This window comes from Saprolegnia diclina (assembly GCF_000281045.1).
Source record: "Saprolegnia diclina VS20 unplaced genomic scaffold supercont1.48, whole genome shotgun sequence".
In the NCBI taxonomy this organism is placed as follows: Eukaryota; Oomycota; class Saprolegniomycetes; order Saprolegniales; family Saprolegniaceae; genus Saprolegnia; species Saprolegnia diclina.
In genome coordinates, this window is record NW_008246115.1 from 209,506 (window position 1) to 226,004 (window position 16,499).

A 16,499-nucleotide genomic window follows, 5' to 3' on the forward strand; every position below is an offset into this window, starting at 1 on the left:
CCAATGGCCGTCGGCGTTTCTAAATGGCACACATGCAGCACCGCGACGTCGGCGTCCTCCGCGGCCATAAGCGACCTGTCAACTGCTTGGCCAAGTGCTTGAGCGGCGCGCCCGACCTGCTCGCGTCTGGCAGCCAAGACAGCACGGTTCGCATCTGGGACCTGCGCACAAACAAGGTCGCACAGTGCATCACGCAAGCGTTTGCTGGCGACGCCGTGAGCTCGGTCGCGTTTCCGTCGGCGACCGACCTCTACGTGGCATCGCACAACCAGCTCTACACATTCGACCTGCGCAATGCGGGTATGATAGTGAAGGAAGCAACGACGATCTTGGAGCCGGCGGCCGACGAGATCAACACGCTCGCGGTGCATCCGTCGCATGCCAAGAAGCCATGGCTCGCCGTGCCCGACGACGAAGGCGAGATTGGCATCGTCAACCTCCAGACTAAAGCACTACAGACGACGCTACGCGGCCAGCACACGAACCTTTGCATGTCGGCGGCCTTCCGCCCCAAGTGCGCCGGATACGACCTCGTCACGGGCGGCCACGACTGCCAGCTCGTCTTTTGGGAAGTGAGCGGTGATCGTGGCAGCGGCCGCATGCGCGCCAAGCTCAGTATGCAAGACATCATTGGCGACGATGCGCTCGCTGACGGCACGCAGATGTGGAACCCGCCGTTCGTGTACGACTTGGCCTTCAACGCGGCCGGGCGGTCGTTGGCGGCGGCGCTCGGGGACGGGTCCGTGGTGTTGCTCGACTTTGCTTCGCGCAGTCTCCAGCGACGACTTACGGCCCATCGCGCGGTGGCTACCTGCGTCGAGTTTGCCGCGTGGCAAGGGAAGGAGTACCTCATCTCGGCGGCCAACGACGCCACGGTGCGTAAACTTCCTCGGGAAGAAAATATCTCAGAATTACATTGCTCCTGTAGGTTGCGATCTGGGACTACAAGGCTGCTATCCAGAGCGCGGACGAGGCGGCGGTGATGGTTCCGCTGGCCAACCGACCGAACGCGATTGCCACGTACATCAACGAGGACGGGTGCACGCTTTATGTCGGCGACGACCGCACAGCGACGATCACCATGATCCAACTGCACTAATACAGCACGTGTCCTGTGTGTCGCTACTCGTTCGCGTCTTGCATCGTGTGTCGATGCTTCCTACCGTCGGTCGGTCGCACTTCAACCTGGCAAGCCGCTTTTCCGTGGTATATGCCACATATAGCCACATCGAGCCCCAAACAAGATGGCGAAGCCACAAATAACCACAAACAAGGAAGCGATCTTGCTCCAACTTGCCATTATCGAATCCGCCAAGCAGCGAGCAAGATGCAAGGAAACAAGGAGAACGCGACGCCGGCGACGAATAGCCAACTGGGCGAAGCGAACGGTGCGACGCAACCGGCGCCCGCGGCAGCTTCCGCACCAGCGTCCGGGTACATCTTCCCGGGCTGCACCAAGCCCTTCAACGAGATGACTGATGACGAGATCGAGGCCGGCGTGCGTGCGGGCATCCTCCCGCTCAAGGTACATGCGCTTGGAAAGGTGACACGCATGGAAGCAGAGTGTAGGCCTTGTACCCCACCGCGGTCAAGATCACGAAGACGCCGTTGCCGGGGACGACCAAGCCGATTGCACCGACATCGCCCGGCGTCTTCAAGGTGTTTATGTACCTCATCGACGAGCTGGCCAACGAGGCCATCGTCGCGGACCCGCATGGCATCTACCCGCTCGAGTTTGAAGGCATCGACAAGATCGTGCAGCTCCACTTGGCGTTCCCGGAAGCGATCTGGCAGTTGTAGGGTGGTGCCACGCGCAGAAGGTAACGTGAGTTCGTCGTCTTTGCATCTCATGCGACGAGAGCGCCTTATAACGCTTCAACAAGACGTGTGTGTGCGAGCTCTTCTCTTCTCTCGTGTATGCTGCACCGGGCATGCCCTTCAACGCCACCTTATCCTTGCTGAATGCAGAGAACGTTGGGTTGAAGTAGGCATGTTGCATCCTCTTCGGAAGAGAGAGAGAGCATGCTTGGTCACCTGCTCTATCCATCATCTCAAGATGGGACTGCCAGTAGCACGCAGATAACTACGAGTACATGCGAGAGACCGATTGGAGTTCATCCTGTCAACAGCTTTGGTGGCCACGGGGCCCGCACCACCTTTTTGGATCTCACATCACTGGACAGCAAGTCGGCCGCTCTTGCAGCTTCTCTTGGTCACAGCGCTGCGCTCGAGTATGCACCTTCGAGACGCATGTCATTAGCTGTAGCGAGGACGAGGTACGGCAGCTTTCGCCACTGCGCGGGAAGCTCGTCGGTCACCCAAGCCAGTGTATTATCCGGTCGGCAAATCTTCCGGATACGGGCACTTGACGGTTGCCCGCCAGTCCCATTTGGATGCATCGCCGAATTGGGTCGAGCCTCATGCGCATCTACGACAACACGTGCTTGACACGGCGCGTGGCCGGCGAAGCGCCGATCGCACTCGTCATTCTCAACGGCACTGGCCTCGTGAAAGGCTTCGAGGCGCTCTGGCCGCGGGCGACGGTCACCATCTGCGCGGATGGCGGCGCCAACAAGCTCTATGATACGTGGCGCGCCGCGGGCAAGGACGAGCCGTGGATTCCGCAGTACGTCAAGGGCGACTTGGACTCGCTGCGGCCGGACGTGTCGGCGTTCTTTGAGGCGAGAGGTACCGTTATCATGAAAGACCCGGACCAGGACACGAACGACTTGGACAAGTGCCTCGCACTACTCGAGTCGCTTCAAGCGAGCATGCCCGGCAAAGAAGACGGCAACGATGCGTCGGCGCTCAAGCTCAAGGTGCTCATGCTCGGCGCGATGGGCGGTCGGTTCGACCAAGAGATTCAAAACATCAGCGCGCTCTACCGCTGGTACGGCTGATGCACATGTCGTCGTCTTGGCGAGCATGCGTAGGTCCCACGTCTTTGAGAGCATGACGCTCTTCTCCGACCATACGTCCGTGATGCTCTTGTCGCCTGGAAAGCATTGCATTCGACCCAACTTCGATATTGAGTCGCGGACCTGTGGCCTCATTCCGCTCGGTACACGCCACATGCTGTCGAGCGTGGCTCATGCGCAATATGTAGGTGGCACATGCAAGGCGCTGACGACGCAAGGCCTCAAGTGGGACATGACGGACTTTGAGACCGCCGTCAGTGGCTTTGTGAGCAGCTCCAACCATTGCCTCGCCGATGAGATCATTGTTGAGAACTCGGACCCGCTCATCTGGACCACAGAGATCCGGTCAGACGCCTCCGGCTAAGCTTGTGGATCGATAAGAAGGCCATTGAGTGGATTCGTCTTCGTCTTGCATCCAAAGACTCTGGCAGTGCAAGGTTGCCGCAAGAGATTTTCACGTGTGTGTGAAATGAATGCGTGAAAAACGATGAGATTGGCTCGTCAATTTATAGCTGACCAATCAGACGCAGATAGGAATCGGGCGCGCTGCCAAAACCGAGCAGCGCAATTTGAGATTGCCGATGATGGCCCAGTACCTTGGACGCGGTCGCCACTTGGTGCCATTACCACGCCTCCTTGTGGGTTCAGCGCAGCAAATTTGCCTGTCTGGCGCTGCGCTCCTGTCGACCAAGGCGCCGCCGCACGGGCGCTCACTTACGTCGCCGTGGCAAGGGTTCAAAGCGCTCAACTCTGGCATAGAGTGGCTCTATAGTTCGGCGGTAATGACGTCCATACGTCCGCTAGAGCTCGTAGTCGATCGTGGCTGCTTCGTAGGACACCCGAAAGATGGCGCGCGCTGCAGCCAAGGGCGATGTCGCGACCGTAAGTCGACTCTTGGCGGCCGGCGTGGATCCCAACACGTCCAAAACCGTACGCTACTGACTTCCTACTCGTCAACGAAGGCTATCTTATGGTCCTAGTGGTTTGGTGCAACAGCTCTGGCAATGGCAGTGACCGAAGGCCATGCCGACGTCGTCGAGCGACTCCTTGCGGCGAGCGCAGACGTCAACCAGCCGTGTCTTGTACGCATACATTGACGTCAAGAAGCGAGTGGTCATGTTGCCGTTGGTCTCGTAGGAAACGAGCGACATGACGCCACTGACACTAGCTTCTTTCAACGGCCACATCGACATCGTCCATCACCTGCTGCGTGCGAACGCAGACGTGAACCAGCCTTCGCTACAGGTACGTACACGAATCTCCATCTAGCTTCGCGGACATGTACGTTGGACAGGGGTTCGAGACGCCGCTGTCCGCCGCCGCAAGTGCGGGGCACCTTGCGATCGTCCAGCGACTGATTGCTGCGGAGGCCGACGTCAACTTTGTCAATGACGTACATGCCCATAATCTTAGTGACTGATACATAGTCCATTCCAACGGTTTAGGAAGGAAGCTCGGTGGTACACCTGGCGGCTGACTATGGCCGAACGCAAATCGTCACAACCTTGACTGCTGCGGGTGCTGACGTACACGGCTATAACCATGTCCTTTCGCCATCTTGCTATTGTCAACTAGGCTCATTGCGCTTGTAGGATGGGGACTCGGTGCTTCGAGCGGCTGTAAACAGTGGCGAGATCAGTACGGTCGCTGCAGTCCTTGCTGCAGACCAACGATTGCTTCCGACTCGGAAGCAATCGTTGAAGCTCATGGTGTCACCTCGGAAGTTCCGAGGTGACACCATGAGCTTCAAGAGGGTATTTGACCACTGCTAGTAGCACAGTCTTGTGGCGGTGGCGGAAGCCAACGGAGATGAAGACACTGCGCGTCTGCTGCGCAAGGTGTTCCCATAGCTGATACAAGTCAGCTTCACGCTTCCCTTAAGGTGCAATGCCACGACAAGGAAGCCTTTCACAGATTCTGGGCAGTCTTTCTCCGTATCCGGATTTCCTTTTCATCCGGATATGGTGGTAATTCACAATGTCCCAGCGACAGCGACCACGCCCAGCGCAGCCATCGGTGCTCGATATCCCAGACGTCCTGGTCCTCCTCGTCCAGTACTCGTCGGCGCCGAGCGATGTCGTCTCGTTCCTCCAAGCGCTGCCGTTGGCTCTGCGCACACCAGCACTGACTGGGCTTCTTGGCCTCTTGACGAAGTATCGTGATGTCACGTCAGATACGTCGTGCTAGCCCACGCCCTGCCTCGATGGAGACGTCCGGCGAGGCAAGCTCAAACGCATTATCGCGGCCATTTCGGTCTTCAGCAGCATGCGCATCGGCGGCGTCAACCTGAGCAAGCGCTGGTCCGCGAGTGCAGACGCATCATTCCGCCTGCCTTTTTGCGGGTTCGTCGCAACGTGGGCCGCCAAGGTGACAGCTGTGAACATCTACAACGACATTGACGAGCCCGAGCACCGCGACGAGCTGAGCCGCGTGCTATCTCGTTGCACGAACCTCAAGGATGTGTGTATTCCGGGCCATCTGGACTTGCTCGAGGCTGTGACGTCACCAGCGCACTGCGTCTCGGATCTCCGCCTCCCTTGGTACGCATGGCGCGGTACTACGCTGTCGACCATTGCGCCGTTGCAGCGCTGGCTTGCCTCTGGCCATGCGCGCCACTTGTCACTGGATGGTTTTGACACTGGGGTGAACACTGCTCTGGCGCGTGCACTAGCGTCATCGCCGACGCTCTCGAGCTTACGCCTCAATGCATCGAACAGCGTTGTCAAAAGCCTTGTCGCTCACGGTGCGACGCTGGCATCGCTCACGAAGCTCGATGCCTCCATACGATCGGGCGAATTGATGTCGGGTCTACTCTCGCTGCTCCCGTTGCCGACGATGAAGACGCTCTCGGTTGACACGCTTGGAAGAGAGCACAGCCTCCTCGAAATGCTTCCACATATGCCGTCGCTCGAGAGCTTGAGCCTCCGCAACTTGGAACTTTGCAGCACGAACATGAATTGGCCGTCCTTCGCCGCGCCGTCGACGCTCCGCACGCTCACACTGGCCAATCTTAGAGTGTCGGAGACGAGTCTGGACGCGCTCTTCCAGTGGGCCACGAGCTCCACGCACCTCGAGTCAGTCACGTTCAACGTCTGCGCGTCGATTGGCTCGCGGAAGCCGAGCGTCATCAAGACGGTCCAGCGATGCATCGGCGCCGGTGTTGGATGCATGCGCTTTGAAGACTGTGCGATGGGCACTCACCAAGTCTCGGATTTGGTCAAGGCGCTGCGTGGGGCACAGGCGCGTGTCGCTTTCGAGCTCGATCTCTCAGACAACTCATTTCTTATGGCGGGGGTCCAAGCCCTGCTCAGGGCACTCGCAACGTGCACAAACGTTTCGATCAAGCTCCCACCTGCGCTGCAACCGGCTCTCCAAGGTACGGAACCACGGTACCTCGCCAAAGCTAAAGCCGCAGGCGTCACCATCGACGTGCGCGACGGGGACGTTTACATTCGCAGCCGAACGACGGCGAAGGCCTAGTTTGGAGCTCCAAGTGGCACCATTTCTTATCGTATTTGCGTCTATACCAGTAGTGGATTCTTCCACGCCTCGAGAACACCGCGTTGGTGTTCGTTGCGAGCGTAACCTAACCTCATCAGGCCACCAACCTACGGCGGGGACCCTGTATCTCGCGTCGCTCAAGCAACTCGAGCTGCAACACGCAGCGGTGCGCGGTAGCTGTGCGCGGTGACTTTCAACGCGAGCTCACGCTGGGACTGGCCCACTGCACCAAGCTGCAGTACCTCGATGTCTCTGCAACTGGTCTTTACGAAGCCTTGTGGCTGGCGCAACTGCCGTGCCCGAAGCTCGACGCGCCCCGGGTGCGCTTCGGAAAAGGCGCTTCCAACGACCTCGTGCGGCTCATCAAAGGGATTGCCGCCGCATCTTAAACGCTGCGCTGGCTGTGCATTCAGAAGGAATCGTGGCTCAAGTCCGACCGCGCGCGCAACCTGAAGAATTTGGCCGCCGCCAACATTACGCTCAAGTACGTTGCGGCAACACAGATTTATATCATCGGCGTCAGTCGTACGACTACTGGGACGCCAAGTCGGCGGGCCACACGCGTCTCGTCGCATTTGTCTACAAAGGGTAACGGCATGGCATGCGTCGTCAACGCATGCAACAATAAGAGAGGCGTCGCGCTACACCATTGCGGATCGACTTGACGAGCGAATCCCGGCGACCCGATTCGTGTCACCAGCTTGCGTCGTAGCGCCATTGCTTCGGCAGTGCGTTGCGAGGTGTCGTGGAGACCGGCCTCACTCCAAGCACAAAAAGCTGGCTTGCACTTCTCTGCGCTTTGGCTCACTAAATGGCCCTTGAGATCGGTGACCATGGTCGTGACACTTGAACTGAAGACGCAGGTGTCGGATCACCGATTCGGCGGGTCATCCGGATTTCCCTTGTCATCCGGATACGACGCCACCAATTCGCGATGGCCCAGCGACCACGCCGAGCGCAGCCATCGGTGCTCGATGTCCCGGACGTCCCGGTCCTCCTCGTCCAGTACACGTCGTCGCCGAGCAATGTCGTCTCGTTTCTTCAAGCGCTGCCATTGGCTCTGCGCTCGCCAGCACTGACTGGGCTCCTCGACCTCTTGACGAAGTATCATGATGCCACGTCAGATGCATCATACTGGCCCACGCCATGCCTCGACAACGACATCCGCCAAGACAGGCTCACATGTATGGTCGCGGCCATCTCGATCTTCAACAGCATTTGCATCGGCGATCTCAGCCTGAGCAAGCGCTGGTCCGCGAGTGCGGACCCAACGTTCCGCCTGCCTTTTTGCGGGTTTGTCGCGACGTGGGCCGCCAAGGTGACGGCTACCGACATCTACTACACCACTCAAACGCCTGAGCACCACGACGAGCTGAGCCGCGTGCTGTCTCGTTGCACGAACCTCAAGGACGTCCGGATTCCGGGCCAACTGGACTTGCTCGAGGCCGTGACGTCGCCGGCACACTGCGTCTCAGACCTTCATCTCACTTGGTATGCATTTCATGAGACTACACCGTCGGTCGTTGCGCCGTTGCAGCGCTGGCTTGCCTCTGGCCATGCGCGCTACTTGTCGCTGGATGGTTTTGACACTCGTCCGCTGGACACGGCTCTGGCGCGAGCACTAGCGTCATCGCCGACGCTCTCGAGCCTACGCCTCTTCGCATCAGACAGCGTTGTCAGCAGCCTTGTCGCCCACGGTGCGACTCTGGCATCGCTCACGAAGCTCGATGCGTTTGTACATTCGGGCGAATTGACGCCGAGTCTGCTCTCGCTGCTCCCGTTACCGACGATGAAGACGCTCTCGGTTAGCGCGTATGCGACGGATCTCAGCAACTGTCTCCTCGAAATGCTTCCACACATGTCGTCGCTCGAGAGCTTGAGCCTCGGCCACTTGGAACTCTGCAGCACGACCGCGATTCGTCCATCCTTCGCCGCGCCGTCGACGCTCCGCACGCTCACACTGGCCAACATTGAAGTGTTGGAGACGAATCTGAACGCTCTGTTCCTATGGGCCACAAACTCCACGCACCTCGAGTCGGTCACGTTTGAATCGTGCGCGTGGATTGGCTCTCGCATGCCGTGTGTCATCGGGACGGTCCAGCGATGCATCGGCGCCGGTGTTCGGTGCATGCGCTTTCAAGACTGTGAGATGGATACACGCCACGTCTCGGCGCTCGCCGAGGCGCTGCACGGCACACAGGCGCGAGTCGCTTTCGAGCTCGATCTCTCGGAGAACCCATTTCTTATCGCAGGGGCCCAAGCCTTGCTCAACGCGCTTGCAACGTGCATGAACGTGTCGATCAAGCTCCCGCGGCCGTTGCTCTCGTCTCTCCAAGACAATGGACTACCGTGCATTGCTTCAGCAAGAGCTGCCGGCGTCACCATCGACGTGCGCGGCAGAGACGTTTCCATCGGCAGCCGGACGACTGCGACTGCCTGGTTTGGAGCTTGAAGCGATGCCGTAAGTGCGCACGTGCGTGCAAATATAGCCTCACCACCCCCGGACACAGGTTGTATAAGGACTATAAAGGGCAACGCGGATGTGGTCTTTGGTCTCACGTTGGGTGGCGGTTAAGGATGGGTGACGACTCTTCGCAGCTGTGGGGGGTCATTACTTTATCACTGCGCCTTCTTGTCCTCAGAGCTTCGCGTCAGCACTCCTTCACCGTGGGAGATCGAAGCCGTATCGCCTCGTCGAGACCGCTTTCGCCCGAGGCGACTCGCTCGTCTACCTCTGCTGATCAAAGCGAGCACAGAACTAGAGTACTGTCCTTGATTTGCCTTGGCTGGGAGGTGCGCAAGCTGTGACGATCTAGTACGTGCGACTTGCGCGAGACTGTTGGGAGTATCTTGGCGGGGTTTTCAAATGGTTTTGAAACAAGGATATATCCTGTTTACAAGGGCTTCAACAAGGCCATGACATCCAAACCGAAAACGATTGGACAAAGCGCGCATTTGATTGAAATGGCCAAGGGCAAGAAGATCCAAGCAGCGCCGGCCGCGGACGCCACGCCCAAGGCCGCCAAGGAAGCAACGGCGAAGAAGGAAGCCAAGGCGCCCAAGGAACCCAAGGCGCCCAAGGAACCCAAGGCGAAGAAGGAAGCCAAGTCTGCCAAGGAAGCCAAGTCTGCGAAGGAAGCTAAGCCCGCAAAGGAAGCAAAGACGGCCAAGACCAAGGCGCCCAAGGCGGACGTCGCCAAGGCGCCCAAGAAGGATGTGCCAAAGAAGGCAGGCAAGAAGGTTGCGAAGGAGACCACGACCGAGGTGACGACGACGGCCGCCAAGTCGGCTAAGTTTGGCCAGAGCTGGAGCAAGAAGGAGGACAAGAAGCTCGTCGCTGCCGTCAAAGAGCAGGGCAAGGGCCATCAGGCCAACTGGAAGCTCGTGGCCAAGAGCGTGCCGGGCCGCACGGCCGGCGCGTGCCAAGGCCGCTGGAACACGGAGCTCGACCCGCTCGTGGACCGTCGCCCGTGGACGCCCGAGCTCGACGCGAAGCTCCTCGAGCTCTTCAAGGACGCGGCGTACGACTCGTGGAGCAAGCGCGGTGCGGCGCTTGTCGAAGGCTTGACGTCGGCGAGCGGCGAAGCCATGCGCCGATCGGGCGCCGACTGCTCCAGCCGCTACGCCAAGCTCACCAAGGCCGACAAGAAGAAGAAGGCCAAGACAACCGAGCCGACGGCCACTGCCGCGGTGTCGTGGGACGACGAGACCGAGGCGCCCGAGGCCGACTTGAGTGCGATTACGGTGCCGGCGGCCGCCAAGCTCACGCGCAACCAAGCCAACCGCGCGCGCCGTGTCGAGCGCCGTCGCAAGGCGGGTGCGGCCGCCGCCGAGGCCAAGAAGGCGGCCGCGGCCCTCGACGCCGAGAACGAGAACGACGACGAAGAGCATGAACCTACAAAGCGCAAGTTCAAGGACGTGTCGGGCAACAACAAGCCTTTCAAAAAGGGCCCGCCGACCAAGAAGTTCAAGAAGCACTAAGTCCATTTCTTATCACTAACTACATATCCTTTAGACACGGCTATTTACTTGTGTACAGTCTTTGCATAGTTCGCTTGTCAACACGCCGTCGCGGGCGACGTGTGCACGAGGCCGATCTGCAGCGCTTCGACGAGCGTCTCGACTTGGTAGATCTCCATCACACCGGCATATTTGGCCAGCAACGCGGGTGTGTTTGCATCGAGCAGCTTGGGAATCACACACGTTTCAACACCAATCTTGGCAGCCGCAGCGAGACGCGGCTCGAGCTTGAGCGGTGGGCGGAGGTGGCCCGAAAGCGCGAGCTCGCCCAGGAAGAGCGTCCGAGGACGCACCGCTCGCTGAGTCGCGGTGCTCGCCAACGCCACGGCAAGCGCCAAGTCAGCTACAACACTGCAACATCCAACTCACATCCAAGAACTTAGATCGTACCTGCCGGTTCGCCGAGCGAGTAGCCCTCAGCGACGTTGACAAAGACGTGGTTGGCTCGAAACGAAACGTTGGCGCGGCGCTCGAGGACGGCAAAGATGAGCTGCAGCTTGTCGTATGCGACGCCGTGGCCGCGACAAGTCGGTTTGTCGACAGCCACCGACGCCAGCGACTGGATCTCGACAGGTATCGGACGCGACCCCTCGATCGCGATCGTCATGGCGACACCTTCCGACGGCAGCGCCGCCATGCCTACGAAGTCGACGCGTCCAACATATAGGAGGCAAGCAAGGTACCTGGCGTTAAAAAGGCGTGGAGAGGGTTTTGAAGCGGGAGCAACCCCGCATCGGTCATGGAGAAGACGCCGACTTCATGCGTCGTGCCAAACCGGTTCTTGGTGCAGCGGAGGAACCGGCTCGCACTCTGCGACTCGCCGTCGAGCTGGACGACGGTATCAACCTAACGCAACCGGCACAACAGTGAGACCTCTCTGGTTGCAGGCTGCATGAGAGAGCGCGTACGATATGCTCCAGGACTTTGGGACCTGCAATGTCGCCCGACTTGGTCACGTGGCCGATGATGATGATCGGAATCGTTGCGCTCTAGTCGTCGTCGATAGATATGTGGATAGCGACCACATGGGCTACCTTGCAGAGATGGAGCAGCTGCAGCGTGCACTCTTTGACCTGGTTGACATTGCCTGGCGTATGCGTCCACATAAGGATTTTGTTGTACGAACGCGAGAAGGGTAGAGTACCGGCAGGCGACGCGATCTCGGACGAGTACATGGTCTGGATCGAGTCGATGACGACGCCGTGGCATGGCCGCTCCTTGTGCATCATCGCAATGGTCTCGATGACGTTTTCAATGTTGGTCTCGCTTGCCAAGTAGAGGTCGCCGCCCGAGAGCTGGAGTCGGTCCGAGCGCATCTTGACCTGCGCGACGCTCTCTTCGCCCGAGACGTACAGCACGCTGCCCGTCGTTTCTGCGCTCGCGGCCGCCATCATGTGTGCAATCTGAAGCGAGAGCTACGAAGTATCGTCATTAGCGTGTGGATCCATGAGCAGTGTTGCGTACCGTGCTCTTGCCGACACCTGGTGCGCCGGCGACGAGCGTGAGCGATCCAGGCACGATGCCACCGCCGAGGACCCAGTTGATCTCGGCGTCGGGCAGCTTGATGCGCGCGACGTTGCTGGTCGCGGGTACCTCGGAGATGCGTACGGGTCGCGTCTGTGTCGTCCAGCCCTTTGCGGTTGTACTCGGCTTGGCGCTGCGGTGGCGAACGTGCGACGTGGCTTCGTCGAGCGTGTTCCATGCAAGGCAGGCGCTGCATTGGCCTTGCCACTTGGCGTGGACCTGGCCGCAGCTAGCACATCGGAAGCGCGCGGCAGCAGTCGTTGAGAAGCGGCGCGCTCCCATGCTTGGTCCGCGCAGGGCGAGGCGGCGCAGCATGTGGCTTGATCGTCGAGCAAGGAAGTGCAATCCACACTGCTAGTTGCTAAAATAGTGTTATTTGATCCAACGCCCGTTGGCGACCTTTCATCACTGCTACATGAGACGATGTCGTCCCTGCGGGAGTGCATCCTTCATGCAATGTACATTCGACTCGCAAGCCGTGCACAACGACGCACGACAATGCGCTGTCCTCGCGAGAGGCATCGTGCGAACACTATATATAACATAGCATAAAATCGTGTATACATCGAACACGGTGCGATCGAACTTTCTCGTATTTCGAAGCTACACCTGTTTAAAACAATCCATGCCAAAAATACACCTTGTTGCTCGTCAATTAAAAAGAAGAGTGCAATTGTTTCTACAAAATCCAAGTTCTATGCGCATAATAAAAAGAAAGGGAAGCCCATTTTTATAAAGGACCGTGTCATAAACTGACGTGACCCACGTGGGCGGGCCCACCGACGACGACGAGAACCGGCCCCATGCTCAGCACGCCCGGCTCGCTCGTCCTGCGGCGGCTTGAGCCGCGTGACATCCCGCAGCTCCAGGCGCTCCATGAAGACTGGTTCCCGATCCGCTACAACGACTCGTTCTACCAGAACGCCGGCGACGGCCTCTGGGAGACGGGCGAGCCGCTCTTCACTCAGGTGGCCGCTGAGCACGACGAGGTGCTCGTGGGCGCGGTCACGGCGCAGATCCAGCGCGTCGAAGAGGCCGAGGACAAGGCGCTATTGCAGTCGGGCGAGGGCAACCTTATGTACATCCTCACGCTCGGCGCCCGCCAAGACTACCGAAGGCGGGGCATTGCGTCCGTGCTGCTCGAGACGTGCATTCGCGAGGCGGCTTCATCGCCGCAGTGCGGCGCGCTCTACTTGCACGTCAAGGCCGACAACTATAGCGCGATTCGCTTCTACGAGAAGAATGGGTTTCAGCGCCTGCGCTTCCTTCAAGGTAGGACTCACCATGTCCCTGCTTCTCTAACGAGCATGCGTAGACTACTACATGATCCATGGGCACAACCACAATGCGTACTTGTACATTCGATACATCAACGGAGGCAGCGCGCCGTCCAAGTGGATAGACGTCCTCACGAGGTATTACCTGCTGGGTCGCCCCTTGCTGCATGACCTCGTCACGTCGCTCGCTAGACCCCTAACGGCGATCGTGTCGTTCTTCAGCCGTCTCTTCCATACCCCTGGCCACGATGAAAAGGCGTGCTCGATCGTCTAGCTATAGGCTCTCCCCAGATCTCTCAACCCCAAACTAAATGTACCATGCACCTGCCTCGTTGATCCCGCACAAGCTCACCCGCGCACCCAGAGCCAGAGTCAACTGCACCGTCTCCTGGCCCGCCACGGCAACTGTAGCTTGCGATCCCTCGAGTCGTCGAACGCACAGACTGGCTGGGAACCAGCAGCAGCTGAGGCTGTCCTCGGATGCAGCATGGGCAAGCTTGGCGGATCGACAGGCCCTTGGCGGCGACAGGATATGCAGCAGGGACGAAGAATATGCAGCAGGGAAGGAAGCTAGCGGGGATATCGCTGATCGTCCATATTCTGTTTACGCTTGGTTGGCGACCGTCACCACGTAGAAGCGGGCCCCGTACGGCAGTCGGTACGGGTTGAAGTCCTACAAGCCCCGAAATGAGTGCGGCTTGCGGGCTTTGAACCGGTACCTCGGTGGCCTGGAACGTGTCAATAAAAATAATTTCCCCGACGACGTACGACGGGTACGCCGTCTCGCCGCCTCTCGCCGCCGCGATCGACTCTTCGGCGAGGTAGTAGTTGGGCGCGCCTTCGTTGAACGCCATGTACGGCAGCTTGCCGTTCTTGAGGAAGAAGAGCGCCAAGTGGTTGATCTGAAACCTATGCCAGCTCCGCTTCGCCTCGTATTGAGGAGAGCGCACGACGTACGTGCGGAAACTAATGCGCTGGTGCTGCGTCAAGCCGGGCGTGCTCTGGCGCTTGGGCGTCACGGGCGGACTCAACTCGTGGCCTCGCTGTGGAGACATGTGCAGCATGAACGGGGACTCGGTCATTGGCGTCGGTGGCGACTCGGTGACTTCTTTGCGCGGCGTCATCACCGACATGGAGAGCGTTGCCACCATGCACACGTGGTACGTTGACCCGAGCCGGATCTGGTACGGGTTGCGCTCGGTCGTCGCCTCGAACGCTTCAATGTACACGAGGCACCCGAGCACAAAGTTGGGTTTTCTAGCGCAAAATTCCGTGTAAACGTTGGGAAATAATGAGAAAAATGACCAACCTGTCGTCGTCGTCGTGCTTGGCGGCTTCAATCGACTCTTGTGAGAGGTAGTAGTGCGGGCAGCCTTCGTGAAACGCAATGTAGTCGCCGAGCGGCGTCGGGACAAACAGCGCCACGCCGCCAAGGGGAAAACTACCGACTGCGCTGAGAAAAAATGACGAAAAAGCGCGTACCTCTTGTAGCAAATGCCGAGGAGCTCTTCGATGCATTCTTCGTTGGCCTGCCACGCTGTGTTGGCAACGGCGGGCGGCGGCGCGAGCGTCGTCGTCGTCGGCGGTGCGACGTCGTCCATCGGCAGCTGGGCGAGCGCCTCTTCCAAGCTCTCTTCGTCCTCGGTCAGCGTCGGTGGGCGCGGCACCGAGTCGTCCTGGAGCACTTCACGCCCCACGTCTTCGTATTCCATGTCGACCATGACGTACTCGTCGCTCTCGGCAGCCCAATCTACGGTTATGTTGTCCTCTCATCTCCTTTAGCTAAGATGCATCGACACATACCTTGGTTGACGAGCGCTTGCTTGGGCGACCCCGACACCTCGAGCGGTCCACTCGTGCTACGTCCATAAGAGCCATGTCTATGAGATGGAGCGTACCTCGGCGTGTCGGTATCGTCGGTCGGCGGCGGTGGCAGCAGAAACGGTGCATTGAAAAACTGTTCAAACGAGATGCGCTCGGTCGGGTCGCGGCGCAGGAGCCCTTCGAGGAGCGCCGCGCAGTCGTCGCTCACGTGCACGTCAAGCGGCAAGATAAAGTGCTTGTACTTTTCATAGTACCGCGCAATGTTGCGTCGGAGCGCGAGGTGGTTGGTCGCATGGCAGTTGTCCTAGTACATACGTATCCTACCAGTCATCTTCATGCAAAAGATGGAGCGTACGACGACAAGGAACGGGTGGGCCTTGGCGACCATCTCGTAGAGGATGATGCCGACGCTCCAGAGATCGGCCTTGGCGTCGTACGACTTGTAGTCGAGGAGCTCCGGTGCCATGTACAAGGGCGACCCAACGACGCTCTCCGCGAGACACTCGTTGGCGAGGCTCCGTGCAAAGCCAAAGTCGGCGATCTTGACCTTTTGCGAATTCGGGTTGCGGCTGCTCAAGAGCAAGTTGGCCGGCTTCAGATCGCGGTGGATCACGTGCTGCTGCCGAAGGAATTGGAGTCCGGCCGCGAGCTGTGACATGTAGTTGCGCGTCTGCGCCATCGAGAGGCCGTGGCTCGACTGCTTGATGTAGCTCGAGATGTCGCCGCCCGCGCAGTACTCGAGCACGATAAAGATCGACGCCTTCGACTCTTTGGTCGCGAGCAGCCGCACGATGTTTGGGTGGCCGTTCTCGTACTGCTCGACCGCGACGCGCATGGTCTCGATCTCTTTCTCGATCGACGCGCGCTCCGCCGGGTTGCGCACGAGGCGCTCCTTGCTTATGACCTTGACGGCGACGGCCGCGCCGGACCCGAGGTTCACGGCCTTGTGCACGGTGCCATACGAGCCGCGGCCGATGGTCTCGACGAGCCTAGACGACGCATGAGCATACCAGCATCAGCAGCAGCATGCGCCCACCGGAAGATGTTGCCGCCAACGTTGATCGTTTCCCCGTTCGCATTTGCAGTCATCGTCCCAACCGAAATGGGCTGCGGCTCGATCCTATGCGTTCCGAAGCCCCAGCAAACTTGATAATATATCGAAAGACACAGGTCCTTTATCCTTTTATACTGCAATGACGTGGCGCCTTCCTGGCAAGACGATGCGACTGAGGTGGATCTTGACAACATGCAAAGGGTCAGGTTCCCCGTAGCGATGGCGAACACAGGGCTGTGGACGACCCGTAATGACAACGAATAGTCTATCGTTGTGGCGTCGTGCGACCGCGGCTTCTGTGCGCGAGGCGCGGGGCCACGAGGGAGGTAATACCGCGACGACGTCTGTCCTTTTTGGCCGTAAAGACGATGGTAAATTACT

At 59.2% G+C, this 16,499-nt stretch overlaps 9 protein-coding genes across 9 annotated transcripts; 7 read left to right on the forward strand and 2 right to left on the reverse strand.

The window, feature by feature from the left end:
• Nucleotides 1-23: 23 nt before the first annotated feature.
• On the forward strand, nt 24-1,099 carry SDRG_12275 (hypothetical protein; the record flags this gene model as incomplete). The annotated part of the gene is made up of 2 exons (XM_008618340.1): nt 24-875; nt 929-1,099. The coding sequence occupies 2 exons, from the start codon at nt 24-26 to the stop codon at nt 1,097-1,099; spliced, it is 1,023 nt and encodes a 340-aa protein (XP_008616562.1).
• A 228-nt stretch (nt 1,100-1,327) lies between these two features.
• Nucleotides 1,328-1,800, forward strand: SDRG_12276 (hypothetical protein; the record flags this gene model as incomplete). The annotated part of the gene is made up of 2 exons (XM_008618341.1): nt 1,328-1,525; nt 1,570-1,800. The coding sequence occupies 2 exons, from the start codon at nt 1,328-1,330 to the stop codon at nt 1,798-1,800; spliced, it is 429 nt and encodes a 142-aa protein (XP_008616563.1).
• Nucleotides 1,801-2,372: 572 nt separating this feature from the next.
• SDRG_12277 (thiamine pyrophosphokinase) lies at nt 2,373-3,365 on the forward strand. The gene is made up of 3 exons (XM_008618342.1): nt 2,373-2,890; nt 2,934-3,061; nt 3,107-3,365. The coding sequence occupies exons 1-3, from the start codon at nt 2,394-2,396 to the stop codon at nt 3,280-3,282; spliced, it is 801 nt and encodes a 266-aa protein (XP_008616564.1). The 5' UTR covers nt 2,373-2,393; the 3' UTR covers nt 3,283-3,365.
• A 93-nt stretch (nt 3,366-3,458) lies between these two features.
• SDRG_12278 (hypothetical protein) lies at nt 3,459-6,398 on the forward strand (the record flags this gene model as incomplete). The annotated part of the gene is made up of 7 exons (XM_008618343.1): nt 3,459-3,697; nt 3,753-3,848; nt 3,899-4,000; nt 4,056-4,163; nt 4,213-4,311; nt 5,106-5,547; nt 5,590-6,398. The coding sequence occupies exons 1-7, from the start codon at nt 3,500-3,502 to the stop codon at nt 6,396-6,398; spliced, it is 1,854 nt and encodes a 617-aa protein (XP_008616565.1). The 5' UTR covers nt 3,459-3,499.
• A 946-nt stretch (nt 6,399-7,344) lies between these two features.
• SDRG_12279 (hypothetical protein) lies at nt 7,345-8,974 on the forward strand. The gene has a single exon (XM_008618344.1). The coding sequence runs from the start codon at nt 7,354-7,356 to the stop codon at nt 8,869-8,871; it is 1,518 nt and encodes a 505-aa protein (XP_008616566.1). The 5' UTR covers nt 7,345-7,353; the 3' UTR covers nt 8,872-8,974.
• Nucleotides 8,975-9,383: 409 nt separating this feature from the next.
• SDRG_12280 (hypothetical protein) lies at nt 9,384-10,400 on the forward strand (the record flags this gene model as incomplete). The annotated part of the gene is made up of 1 exon (XM_008618345.1): nt 9,384-10,400. The coding sequence occupies one exon, from the start codon at nt 9,384-9,386 to the stop codon at nt 10,398-10,400; it is 1,017 nt and encodes a 338-aa protein (XP_008616567.1).
• Nucleotides 10,401-10,477: 77 nt separating this feature from the next.
• On the reverse strand, nt 10,478-12,278 carry SDRG_12281 (DNA repair protein RadA; the record flags this gene model as incomplete). Its single annotated transcript, XM_008618346.1, has 7 exons — nt 10,478-10,782; nt 10,830-11,078; nt 11,123-11,285; nt 11,348-11,428; nt 11,474-11,526; nt 11,584-11,854; nt 11,904-12,278. 7 exons carry the CDS (start codon nt 12,276-12,278, stop codon nt 10,478-10,480), a joined length of 1,497 nt encoding a protein of 498 aa, XP_008616568.1.
• A 411-nt stretch (nt 12,279-12,689) lies between these two features.
• Nucleotides 12,690-13,638, forward strand: SDRG_12282 (hypothetical protein). The gene is made up of 3 exons (XM_008618347.1): nt 12,690-13,235; nt 13,279-13,378; nt 13,433-13,638. Exons 1-3 carry the CDS (start codon nt 12,767-12,769, stop codon nt 13,512-13,514), a joined length of 651 nt encoding a protein of 216 aa, XP_008616569.1. The 5' UTR covers nt 12,690-12,766; the 3' UTR covers nt 13,515-13,638.
• Nucleotides 13,639-13,791: 153 nt separating this feature from the next.
• Nucleotides 13,792-16,181, reverse strand: SDRG_12283 (ULK/ULK protein kinase). Its single transcript, XM_008618348.1, has 9 exons — nt 16,101-16,181; nt 15,420-16,053; nt 15,139-15,368; nt 15,044-15,099; nt 14,723-14,990; nt 14,550-14,681; nt 14,198-14,497; nt 13,960-14,149; nt 13,792-13,913 (listed from the first exon to the last, which is right to left on the reverse strand). Exons 1-9 carry the CDS (start codon nt 16,151-16,153, stop codon nt 13,845-13,847), a joined length of 1,932 nt encoding a protein of 643 aa, XP_008616570.1. The 5' UTR covers nt 16,154-16,181; the 3' UTR covers nt 13,792-13,844.
• Between the last annotated feature and the right edge of the window lie 318 nt (nt 16,182-16,499).

Bases quoted from the DNA above. Each gene is read 5' to 3' on its own strand.
- SDRG_12277 (XM_008618342.1), top strand. From the start codon at position 2,394: ATGCATCGCCGAATTGGGTCGAGCCTCATGCGCATCTACGACAACACG. The intron at 2,891-2,933 runs GTACGGCTGATG...GAGCATGCGTAG, and splicing joins ATCAGCGCGCTCTACCGCTG to GTCCCACGTCTTTGAGAGCA. The intron at 3,062-3,106 runs GTACACGCCACA...CGCAATATGTAG, and splicing joins CTGTGGCCTCATTCCGCTCG to GTGGCACATGCAAGGCGCTG.
- SDRG_12279 (XM_008618344.1), top strand. From the start codon at position 7,354: ATGGCCCAGCGACCACGCCGAGCGCAGCCATCGGTGCTCGATGTCCCG.
- SDRG_12282 (XM_008618347.1), top strand. From the start codon at position 12,767: ATGCTCAGCACGCCCGGCTCGCTCGTCCTGCGGCGGCTTGAGCCGCGT. The intron at 13,236-13,278 runs GTAGGACTCACC...GAGCATGCGTAG, and splicing joins GCGCCTGCGCTTCCTTCAAG to ACTACTACATGATCCATGGG. The intron at 13,379-13,432 runs GTATTACCTGCT...GTCGCTCGCTAG, and splicing joins TGGATAGACGTCCTCACGAG to ACCCCTAACGGCGATCGTGT.
- SDRG_12283 (XM_008618348.1), bottom strand. From the start codon at position 16,153: ATGACTGCAAATGCGAACGGGGAAACGATCAACGTTGGCGGCAACATC. The intron at 14,991-15,043 runs GTATGTGTCGAT...ACATAACCGTAG, and splicing joins GCAAGCGCTCGTCAACCAAG to ATTGGGCTGCCGAGAGCGAC. The intron at 14,150-14,197 runs GTACGTCGTGCG...GAGCTGGCATAG, and splicing joins CAGCGCATTAGTTTCCGCAC to GTTTCAGATCAACCACTTGG.